General features: G+C 38.9%; 2 protein-coding genes across 3 annotated transcripts; both read left to right on the top strand.

Annotated features, from left to right (window-relative positions):
• Nucleotides 1-526: 526 nt before the first annotated feature.
• Nucleotides 527-6,293, top strand: LOC104745546 (ABC transporter C family member 3). The gene is made up of 8 exons (XM_087488547.1): nt 527-3,245; nt 3,343-3,429; nt 3,521-4,168; nt 4,257-4,421; nt 4,533-5,042; nt 5,152-5,457; nt 5,544-5,847; nt 5,969-6,293. The coding sequence occupies exons 1-8, from the start codon at nt 828-830 to the stop codon at nt 6,076-6,078; spliced, it is 4,548 nt and encodes a 1,515-aa protein (XP_087344673.1). The 5' UTR covers nt 527-827; the 3' UTR covers nt 6,079-6,293.
• Nucleotides 6,294-6,404: 111 nt separating this feature from the next.
• LOC104745541 (putative DUF21 domain-containing protein At3g13070, chloroplastic) lies at nt 6,405-10,431 on the top strand. Of its 2 annotated transcripts, none has more exons than XM_010466807.3 (14): nt 6,405-7,292; nt 7,378-7,475; nt 7,563-7,656; nt 7,810-7,887; nt 8,049-8,152; nt 8,305-8,386; nt 8,465-8,604; nt 8,687-8,765; nt 8,868-8,931; nt 9,099-9,190; nt 9,285-9,350; nt 9,486-9,602; nt 9,773-9,952; nt 10,034-10,431. In XM_010466807.3, exons 1-14 carry the CDS (start codon nt 6,726-6,728, stop codon nt 10,253-10,255), a joined length of 1,983 nt encoding a protein of 660 aa, XP_010465109.1. In that variant the 5' UTR covers nt 6,405-6,725; the 3' UTR covers nt 10,256-10,431. The 2 variants fall into 2 exon arrangements, with proteins under 2 accessions (XP_010465109.1, XP_087344674.1); XM_087488548.1 differs by having other exon boundaries at nt 6,445-7,292; nt 8,054-8,152.
• The last annotated feature ends 149 nt before the right edge of the window (nt 10,432-10,580 follow it).

Below are 10,580 nucleotides of genomic sequence, written 5' to 3'. Positions count from 1 at the left end.
TAACATTTTTGAAATTTATTTGTAAATATATGGTCCCATCAAAATATAAATTAATAATTATATAAAAGTATATAAATATATGTATATATCTACACATTAATTTTTATTAGAGTTCATTTTTAATATTTTTACTATATAAAAATCTTTGAGTGTTATCTTCAAAACATGATAATTGTTATTTTCATTGTAATTGATTTTATAAAAATATTAGTTATAAAAATTAAGTCTTATTTTTAATATTTTTTGCCAAATTAGAAAAATCTCTCTATAAATTAATAATTATTAAATTATCTATAAATTAAAACCTCTGTAAATTAATAAAATTTCATGGTCCCAACTTTATTAATTTATAGAGGTTTTATTGTAGTAATCTTATGATTGGAATAAAAAAAATGGTACTAAAATAGAGAGATATAAAAAAACGAATATCCTTTTTTGGCTTAAAAACAGTAACAAAATTCTGATTTTTTCCAACATTTTAAAATAATTATTAATTAAAAAAATCGAAATTGTCAAAAAAGGACCCGTGAATATGGAAAAATAAAAGGAACCCTCACGTTTCCAAAGTGCTCTGGTGGGGTTTTGAGAGAGGAGAGTTGTCATCTTTCTTCTTCTTCTCCTTCTCCTTCATCCTCTTGGCTTCGTGAGCGTGCTCTCCAAGGGATACTTCTGTCTACATCATCACTCCTGACTTCTCCACACTACTTCTATAAGTTGTCTTCTCCTTTGAGATAAATCAATACCAAATTATTAAATTAACAACCTTTTTCTCAAATCATTGGAAAAACAGAGAGAAGAGAGAGAGATAACAAAGAGCAAAAAAAGACATGGACTTTGGCGGTTCCACGACGGGTAACGGTATGTTAGCAATGTTGTTATCGTTTTCGGAATCTATTTTGCCACCGGATTCTACGTCTTTCCTTCTGAAACCCCTTTTCCTTACATGGGCTTCCGGTTTCTTACACGCGGTTTTGTTGCTGCTCATGTTTTGCTCATTCGTGCGTGATAAAATTAGGGGTAATAGTAATGTTACGGAGAGGTTAAAAGATAGTAGGGGTTTTGGGTTTAACTCGGCTCTGTTTTCTAGTTTAGCCTTATCTCTGCTTAATCTCGTGTTGATGTCGTTGAGTGGTTTCTATTGGTACGATAGTGGTTGGTCAGATCGTGACCAGCTAGTTTTTTTCCTCGGGTTTCTATTGGGATTGGTTTCTTGGGGGGTTTTGTCGATTTGTTTGCATCGCTGTAGGGGTTATGAGGATAAAAAGGCTCCCTTTTTGCTTAGGGTATGGTTGTGCTTCTATCTCGTGGTTTCTTGTTACTCTCTTGTGGTAGACTTTGTTCTGTACAAGAGACATGAAACTGTATCTGGTCACCTTCTAGCGTACGATGTTCTTGCTTTTAGTGCTGCTTTGTTTCTCGGTTATGTGGCTTTCTTCAAGAAAGATAGAAGCAACAGCAATTGGGTTTTGGAAGAGCCTCTATTGAACGGTGGTGATTCTAGTGTTGTTGTTGGTGGTGGTGGCGTTGAGTTGAATAAAACCAATGGGAGTGGTGAGGCTACTCCTTATTCGAGAGCTGGCATTCTCAGTCTTTTGACTTTCTCTTGGATGAGTCCATTGATAGAAGTTGGAAACAAGAAAACCATTGATCTAGAAGATGTTCCGCAGCTTCATGATAACGACAGCGTGGTTGGGTTAGCTCCTAAGTTTAGGAGTATGCTTGAAGCCTCAGATGGGGGCGAGAGAAGTGGCGTTACCACGTTCAAGCTTATAAAGGCGTTGTTTTTTTCGGCTCAGTGGGAGATTCTAGTGACGGCATTCTTTGCTTTCATCTACACGGTCGCGTCATATGTTGGGCCAGCACTCATTGATACTTTCGTTCAATACCTTAATGGACGTAGACTGTACAACCATGAAGGATATGTGCTAGTCATTACTTTCTTTGTTGCTAAGTTTGTGGAGTGCCTTTCACAGAGACATTGGTTCTTTAGGCTACAGAAGGTTGGTATTAGGATGAGATCAGCCTTGGTCGCGATGATATATGATAAGGGTCTGACCCTCTCATGCCAGTCAAAGCAAGGACGCACAAGTGGGGAGATTATAAATTTCATGACGGTGGATGCTGAGAGGATTGGTGATTTTAGTTGGTACATGCATGACCCCTGGATGGTTTTGTTACAAGTCGGTCTGGCTCTGTGGATCTTGTATAGAAATCTTGGACTAGCATCAATAGCGGCTTTAGTTGCTACCATTTTAGTAATGCTTGTGAATTTTCCATTCGGGAGAATGCAAGAGAGGTTTCAGGAGAAGTTAATGAAAGCTAAGGATAGCCGGATGAAATCAACATCTGAGATCTTAAGAAACATGAGGATTCTCAAAATTCAGGGATGGGAAATGAAGTTTCTGTCCAAGATTTTTGAGCTTCGGAAATCTGAGGAAGGGTGGCTGAAAAAGTATGTGTATAACTCGGCTGTTATAAGCTTTGTTTTCTGGGGGGCTCCTACTATTGTGTCAGTCTGCACTTTTGGTGCTTGTATACTTCTCGGTATTCCCCTTGAATCAGGAAAGATACTCTCCGCGCTTGCAACCTTCAGGATTCTACAAGAGCCTATCTACAATCTTCCCGACACTATCTCCATGCTTGTGCAGACAAAAGTCTCTCTTGATAGACTTGCAACCTATCTTTGTCTGGACAATTTACAGCCTGACATTGTAGAGAGTCTCCCCAAGGGAAGTTCAGACATGGCGGTCGAAGTGATCAACAGCACTTTATCTTGGGATGTCTCATCCGCTAACCCAACTCTAAAAGACATAAATTTCAAGATCTCTCCTGGGATGAAGGTTGCAGTTTGTGGTACTGTTGGCTCTGGAAAATCGAGCTTGCTTTCATCTTTATTAGGAGAAGTTCCCAAGATATCTGGAAGTCTTAAGGTTTGTGGGACAAAAGCATATGTTGCACAATCTCCTTGGATTCAGAGCGGTAAAATTGAGGACAACATCTTGTTTGGTAAACCTATGGAAAGAGAACGATATGATAAGGTGCTTGAAGCATGTTCTTTGAGTAAGGATCTGGAAATACTTTCATTCGGTGATCAGACAGTTATTGGAGAACGCGGCATCAATTTGAGTGGTGGACAAAAGCAAAGGATACAGATTGCACGCGCTCTCTACCAAGATGCGGATATATATCTGTTTGATGATCCTTTTAGTGCTGTGGATGCACACACAGGGTCACATCTCTTTAAGGTACGATCTTCTGTCTTAGCTATTAGTGTGATTGTGATCTCTCCTTCTGTAAAACAATCAGGTATCAAATTGATTCTCATGCTCACACTTCTTTCAGGAAGTCTTACTGGGGCTTTTGTCTTCCAAATCGGTTATATATGTAACCCATCAAGTTGAGTTCTTACCTGCTGCTGATCTTATACTGGTATGTAATTAGTTTACTGTCTTTATCTATATAAAATATTGTATTACTTAGAATATGAAATCATCCAAAATCCGATTTTCTTATGCCTCAGGTCATGAAAGATGGGAGAATCAGCCAAGCAGGAAAATACAGTGATATCCTCAACTCTGGAACTGATTTCATGGAGCTTATAGGTGCGCATCAGGAGGCTCTGGCAGTAGTTGGTTCTGTTGATGCCAATTCTGTTTCTGAGAAATCAGTTTTAGGCGAAGAAAATGGTGCTGTGAGAGATGCTCTTGGTTTCGATGGGAAACAAGTAAGTCAAGATCCGAAGAATGATAAAGTAGATTCCGGGGAGCCCCAAAGACAAATTGTTCAAGAGGAAGAGAGGGAGAAAGGTAGCGTCTCTTTGGATGTGTACTGGAAATATATCACACTAGCATACGGAGGAGCTCTTGTGCCTTTCATATTGTTGGCGCAAACTCTCTTTCAGCTTCTACAGATTGGAAGCAACTACTGGATGGCTTGGGCTACTCCTGTTTCTAAGGATGTGCAAGCTCCTGTGAAACTTTCCACGTTAATGATTGTGTATGTGGCTCTGGCCTTTGGAAGTTCCCTCTGCATTCTTGTTAGAGCCACACTTCTTGTCACCGCTGGTTACAAGACTGCTACTGAACTGTTTCATAAAATGCATCGTTGCATTTTCCGTTCTCCTATGTCTTTCTTTGATTCCACTCCAAGTGGAAGAATCATGAGTAGAGTACGTCGCTGGCCACTATAGTTATTTGACGATTCCCATATATTATCTTTTTGGTAATCTATGTGTTTAATTTGTTCTCCTTCTACAGGCTTCTACCGACCAATCTTCAGTGGATTTGGAAATACCGTATCAATTTGGATCAGTTGCTATCACAGTCATTCAGCTTATTGGAATCATTGGAGTAATGTCTCAGGTTTCTTGGATGGTTTTTCTCGTCTTCATCCCTGTGGTTGCTGCCTCTATATGGTTACAGGTACTTCCAATAAATACAATCCAGTCCACCATAAAAGTTGTTGATTCTGTCAAATTTTGGCGAAGTTTGTTTAAGTGATAAAGTTGTGACAAAAAGCTTTCAACTTTGCAGCGGTATTACATAGCTGCAGCACGAGAACTTTCGCGGTTAGTTGGAGTATGCAAAGCCCCTCTGATTCAGCATTTTTCTGAAACGATCTCAGGGGCGACAACCATCAGGAGTTTCAGTCAAGAATCTAGATTCCGTTCTGACAACATGAGGCTAAGTGATGGTTACTCTAGGCCCAAATTCTATACAGCTGGAGCTATGGAATGGCTTTGCTTTCGCCTCGATATGTTATCATCACTTACATTTGTCTTTTCGTTGGTTTTCTTGGTATCCATACCTACTGGAGTGATTGATCCAAGTCTCGCGGGTTTAGCAGTGACTTATGGACTCAATTTGAATACCCTCCAAGCTTGGCTGATCTGGACTCTCTGTGGACTTGAGAACAAAATCATATCGGTAGAGAGGATTCTTCAGTATGCAAGTGTTCCCAGTGAACCACCTCTTGTGATAGAATCAAACCGACCTGAGCAATCATGGCCGTCACGTGGTGAAGTTGATATCCGTGATCTTCAGGTATTGATCTACTATATATACCTTGCTCCTATTATGATTACGTGCTATAGTTCTCGCACTTGTTTCATTTTCCATCTTAACCGTTTGGAAAATCTTGACACATTGTTAGGTCCGATATGCTCCACATATGCCTCTTGTGTTGCGAGGGATAACATGCACATTCAAAGGAGGTTTAAGAACAGGAATTGTTGGAAGGACAGGAAGCGGGAAATCGACTTTGATACAAACTCTGTTCCGCATTGTAGAACCTTCAGCTGGAGAAATCAGGATAGATGGAGTGAATATTTTGACCATTGGGTTGCATGACTTGCGTTTAAGACTAAGTATTATACCTCAAGATCCAACCATGTTTGAAGGAACAGTGAGAAGTAACTTAGACCCTCTTGAAGAGTACACAGATGATCAAATCTGGGAGGTGGGTTGGTTTAATTTGCATTCTTCTTTCTTTATCTAGTTTAAACAATGTTCGTTCAGTCTTGACTAAAGTTTTCACTGTTTTAGGCTCTTGACAAGTGCCAACTAGGAGACGAGGTGAGGAATAAGGAACAAAAGCTCGACTCATCTGTGAGCGAGAATGGAGAGAATTGGAGTATGGGTCAGAGACAACTAGTATGTCTCGGGAGAGTTCTTCTGAAGAGAAGCAAAATCTTGGTGCTTGATGAAGCCACTGCTTCTGTTGACACAGCAACTGACAATCTGATTCAGAAAACTTTAAGAGAACACTTCTCAGACTGTACAGTGATAACCATTGCACACAGGATATCTTCAGTTATTGACAGCGACATGGTTCTGCTTCTAAGCAATGGTTTGTCTGAAAATAAAATAAAAAAACTCAAATTCATTCTCCATTGAACATGTGTGCAGATGAATCAATCATTGAGTTATATCTTTTTTTTTTTTTTTTTTTTTTTTGTTTGTGTGTGCAGGGAGCATTGAGGAGTATGATACGCCGGTAAGACTGTTGGAGGATAAGTCTTCATCTTTTTCTAAACTCGTGGCTGAGTATACAACAAGATTTAGTTCCAGTTTCGAGTGAAGCTAGAAACGTTTATTTTCTTGGTGATGATGACGATGAAAAACAAAAGCATTAGGACGTCTGAATCTGGTTCAACTGCTTCACTAGCTGGATTCTGATTCACTTATTTTAGTCTTGTTAAGAGGTCTCTTTTTTGTTCGTTGTTACTTTAGCTTGTAATGATATGATTCGACATCGCTACATTTAAATTAATAAAAAGATGTTCATTTCATAAACGTTGAAAAACAAACCGGGTTCGTTAATTGAATCACGATCTCGGGTCTACGAACAAACCGGGACGGTTCAGTAAGCTCTTTTTGCGTGGTTGCCTGGTAGGTGGATGCGACAGGGGTATTAATGTCATTTAACCATATCTTCCTGCCACTTGCAGTCGAGTTTGACGGAGGAAAGGCTGCGCCTTTTTGCTCCGCAACATCACCATTTTCGGCTTTTCGCTGCCGGAGGGGGTCTCCCCATTTTTAAGCTATGAACCCTAGTTCTCATTCTCAAACTCACCATTTTGTTTTGACTAAACAGATAACTATCCTTTTAGTGTACCAATCTTAGACGCTTCTGAGTTTAAAGCAGGAGCCGTCTTATCTTTCCTCATACTTCAGCTCGGGGCTTCTATTTTTGTTTTTGTTTTTTGTTTTATCAATAAGATTCTTATGACGGGAATGGCACTTGAGTTATCTGTTCTGGGTCGATCTGTCATTGACACAAAAGCTTTAAACTTGAAGAGATATGGTCAAAAATCGAAGCTTTCAGGAAGACTTCTCCCGAGAGCTGAGCTGCACTGCCCTGTGGTCTTGAGTTCGTCTAGAAACTCCAATTTGAGTTTTAGATTCCGACGAAGTTGTGAATTTAGCTACAGAAGTCGCTTTATGCTGTTTAGCTCGAGTCAGTGTCACGAGGGTAGTCAACAGAACTCCGATTCTGGCGAGAAGGAGCTGGAGTCGATTAAGGTTTTGTTGAAACGTGGAATTGTTCTAGGAGCTGTAGTGTGTGGAGTTTTCTTGTATCGATGCCCAAAAGTTTTAGCATCGGCTGGTGTTGTGGAAGCAGGATATGAGGTGTTTGGTCAGAGTGTAGTCTTGTTTAAGAATGCTTTGCCAAAAATTTACCAGGTTCTTAAGGTTCTTAGAGAGCAAGGTCTTATATTGGCTGCGTTGCTCAGTCTCTCTGCATTTTTCTCTATGGCTGAGACCTCCATTACCACTTTGTGGCCGTGGAAGGTAATTTCATATCGTTTTTTTTTTCTAATTTTGTTTGATCTGATTGTGTTTGAAATATTGCTGTTTTATGTTTGGTTCATCTCAGGTGCGTGAGTTGGCTGAGAAAGAACCAGAGAATGGTGTATTCAGAATGCTCCGGAGTGATGTTACCAGATTCTTGACGACAATACTTATTGGAACAACGTACTACCTTTTTTTCTATATGCAATTTGTATTTAGAGGATTGCTTTAAATTTTGTCTCTTATCTTAGGTCTTGTGGTTGGTCTTAGTGTTGTGAATATTGCGGCAACTGCCCTGGTCACTGAAGCGGCAACAGCTATATTTGGGGAAGCTGGTGTTAGTGCAGCCACTGGATTGATGACAGTAAGTATGGATTTTTCAACACTTTTACCATACCTGTTAACTTTCAAATTCTTTTCTTTGGTTCAGTACAATGCCTCTTTTGTTTCTGTACAAATATTCTTTGATCAGTATTGTTGCTTCCTAAGGATTTGTCATTCTTGAATTACTGTATAGGTGGCTATTTTACTCTTGACTGAGATTACTCCAAAAAGTGTTGCTGTCCACAATGCTCAAGAAGTTGCAAGGCTTGTGGTAAGTTTATACTAATTGGCATTGGTTCACTTAATATATGTGGATACTCATTGGCTTTGCTCACTGTGACCATTCTGATAGGAAATAGCTTTATTGTTCAAATATCTCATATGTGGGTAGTAAAAAGGAATACATGATTTATGTTGTCTGACTGTGCATAGGTCAGGCCAGTGGCGTGGCTTTCCTTAGTATTATATCCTGTGGGAAGAATTGTGACATATCTGTCAATGGGAATACTGAAAATTCTTGGTTTGAAAGGACGGAGGTATGCATCAGCCTAGACTTGTTTTAGTATCTCTTATAGTTTTTGGCATGCTTGAAAAGAATACTTGATTCGATTTTACTGGATTGTCATGCCTTATTCCTTGTTAAAATTTAGCGAATCTTAGTCATAATCTCTTGGCTTTATTTTCTCAGCGAACCATATGTTACTGAAGATGAGTTGAAACTGATGCTACGAGGTGCAGAATTAAGTGGCGCCATTGAAGAAGAGGAGCAGGTATGAGTTTTGTAATATATTAGTCTTTAAGTTTAAAATTTATACATACTTATGTTTATCCTAATGATTGCTCTGCAGGATATGATTGAAAATGTGCTGGAGATAAAGGATACCCATGTCCGAGAGGTGATGACTCCTCTTGTTGATGTAGTTGCTATTGACGCTAGTGGCAGTCTAGTTGATTTCCATAGTATGTGGGTGACCCATCAGTACTCAAGGTAAATAAATTTCCGAAGCCTTCTTTTTCTTTTTGAAGCCATTTCCCTTGGGACTACTCATCACGCTCATGTTTTCTTGCAGGGTGCCTGTTTTTGAGCAGCGTATAGATAACATCGTGGGAATCGCATATGCTATGGATCTCCTAGATTATGTTCAAAAGGTTTGACGGTTTCATTTTCTGTTACTTCTTTCCAGTATTTCTTGGGGTTTCTTTCTGTTAGTCGTGTTGTTTAGAATGATTTATCTTGTCTTGATTTTGAAGGGTGATCTACTAGAAAGTACTTCTGTAGGGGACATGGCACATAAACCTGCATACTTCGTCCCTGGTAATAATCAATGTGTTTGTTTGCTTTTGCATTTGATACCGAGCCCCTAGGCATTTTATTGCTTCGGATTTCTCCATTCCGATTAAATTATTATTCTTATATTACCGACATTAAACACTAATGCTTCACAGAGAAGAAAATCTAATGATATATGTTACACTTGGCAGATTCAATGTCTGTTTGGAATCTTCTTAGAGAATTTCGCATAAGAAAGGTTCACATGGCAGTTGTCCTTAACGAATATGGTGGAACCATTGGAGTATGTGCTGCTCCTCTTTGATCTCTTCTTTTATACTTCTCTACTTTCTCTTATACAAGTAGTTGATCTTTCTCCCATTAATTTGCTTCTGCAGATAGTAACTCTTGAAGATGTGGTCGAAGAGATTGTTGGTGAAATATTTGATGAAAATGATTCAAAAGTAAATGTCCTAGTTTCAATTCTTTTACTAGACCTGTTAATAAGATTAACCTATCTTACATAACTTATTTGCCCATTGGTGAGGCTCTATTCCATTACTTAATTTCTGGTCTCCATGATTTTGGCTCATCAATAGGAGGAGATTCAGAAGAAAACAGGGTATATTGTTATGAGAGATGAGGGGATATATGATGTTGATGCTAATACCTCGATTGACCAGCTATCTGAAGAACTGAATATGAAAATGCCAGAGGTAATTTAATTTTCAGCAGTGTCTTTGATACCCCTTTATTGCGTCACTTTGGAAACAGAACAACATCTTTAAGGTTACTTGTAGGTAGACAAACTTTTATTTTGGCCCTCTGAATATGTTATGTCTCTTTAAAAGTTGAAACCCACAATGTTTGTTCATTTGGGAAGCAGGGCATTCAGTACGAAACAGTCTCAGGATTTGTGTGCGAGGCCTTCGGGTATATCCCAAAAACTGGAGAAAGTGTAAAGGTTGTTCTTGAAAAGGAAAGCTGGGAAGAGGATAATGAAGAAGAGGAAGGTAAACAGGAGAGGCAAGAGCCAAAGGAAAAGCACCAAATTTATAGAGTAGAGGTATTGAGTGACTCATTATCATATCTGACACAAATCAACCTTTAATGTTTTGAACTAATCAAGGTCTTTTTCCGTGAGCAGATACTAGCAGGAAATGCAAGAAAAGTTAGTGCTGTCCGCTTTGAAAGAGTGAACGATATGGATCAAGTGTCGGAGGCAAAAGATGTAAAAAGCATGGTTCCTAAATTTGTAAGGAAATGGAGTAGCGAAGAGGATGATGGGAACTTGTCTGATGAAGACCAACCCGAGAATGCTGTCTTAGATGAACATGTATTGGCTGATAATAGCAAGAAACAGCAATGACACTGAGACACAGTTCCATTTTTTCCTTTTAAGCTGCATTTTTTCTCAATTCTTCTTTGAAAAGGAAAGAAGTAAAGCTCACAAATACAGGAAGCTTTCTTCTTAGCTTAATGTAATAATCAGAATGGATAAAAATAAGAAATTCATGTTAGGTAATAATACCTATACAAGAAAAAGAACCCACAAACGAATCAGGAGATATATGAGACTAGTGATTAGGCTACATTTAATTTTTAATTTCTGTTTAAGAACAGATGAGAGATGATGACTCTGTTTCCGAAAACAGAGCTTTCTGCTTGATTTCTATTCACAGCTTCCCTGGATT

This window comes from Camelina sativa, chromosome 15, assembly GCF_030686135.1.
Source record: "Camelina sativa cultivar CO46 ecotype springtype chromosome 15, ASM3068613v1".
Lineage (NCBI taxonomy): Eukaryota > Viridiplantae > Streptophyta > Magnoliopsida > Brassicales > Brassicaceae > Camelina > Camelina sativa.
This window is presented reverse-complemented; position numbering and strand designations above follow the sequence as displayed.

Coding starts and splice junctions, on each gene's coding strand:
- LOC104745546 (XM_087488547.1), top strand. CDS start 828: ATGGACTTTGGCGGTTCCACGACGGGTAACGGTATGTTAGCAATGTTG. Junction 3,246..3,342: donor CAGGGTCACATCTCTTTAAG/GTACGATCTTCT, acceptor CACTTCTTTCAG/GAAGTCTTACTGGGGCTTTT. Junction 5,458..5,543: donor CAGATGATCAAATCTGGGAG/GTGGGTTGGTTT, acceptor TCACTGTTTTAG/GCTCTTGACAAGTGCCAACT.
- LOC104745541 (XM_010466807.3), top strand. CDS start 6,726: ATGACGGGAATGGCACTTGAGTTATCTGTTCTGGGTCGATCTGTCATT. Junction 7,888..8,048: donor AAGAAGTTGCAAGGCTTGTG/GTAAGTTTATAC, acceptor GACTGTGCATAG/GTCAGGCCAGTGGCGTGGCT. Junction 8,387..8,464: donor CCATTGAAGAAGAGGAGCAG/GTATGAGTTTTG, acceptor ATTGCTCTGCAG/GATATGATTGAAAATGTGCT.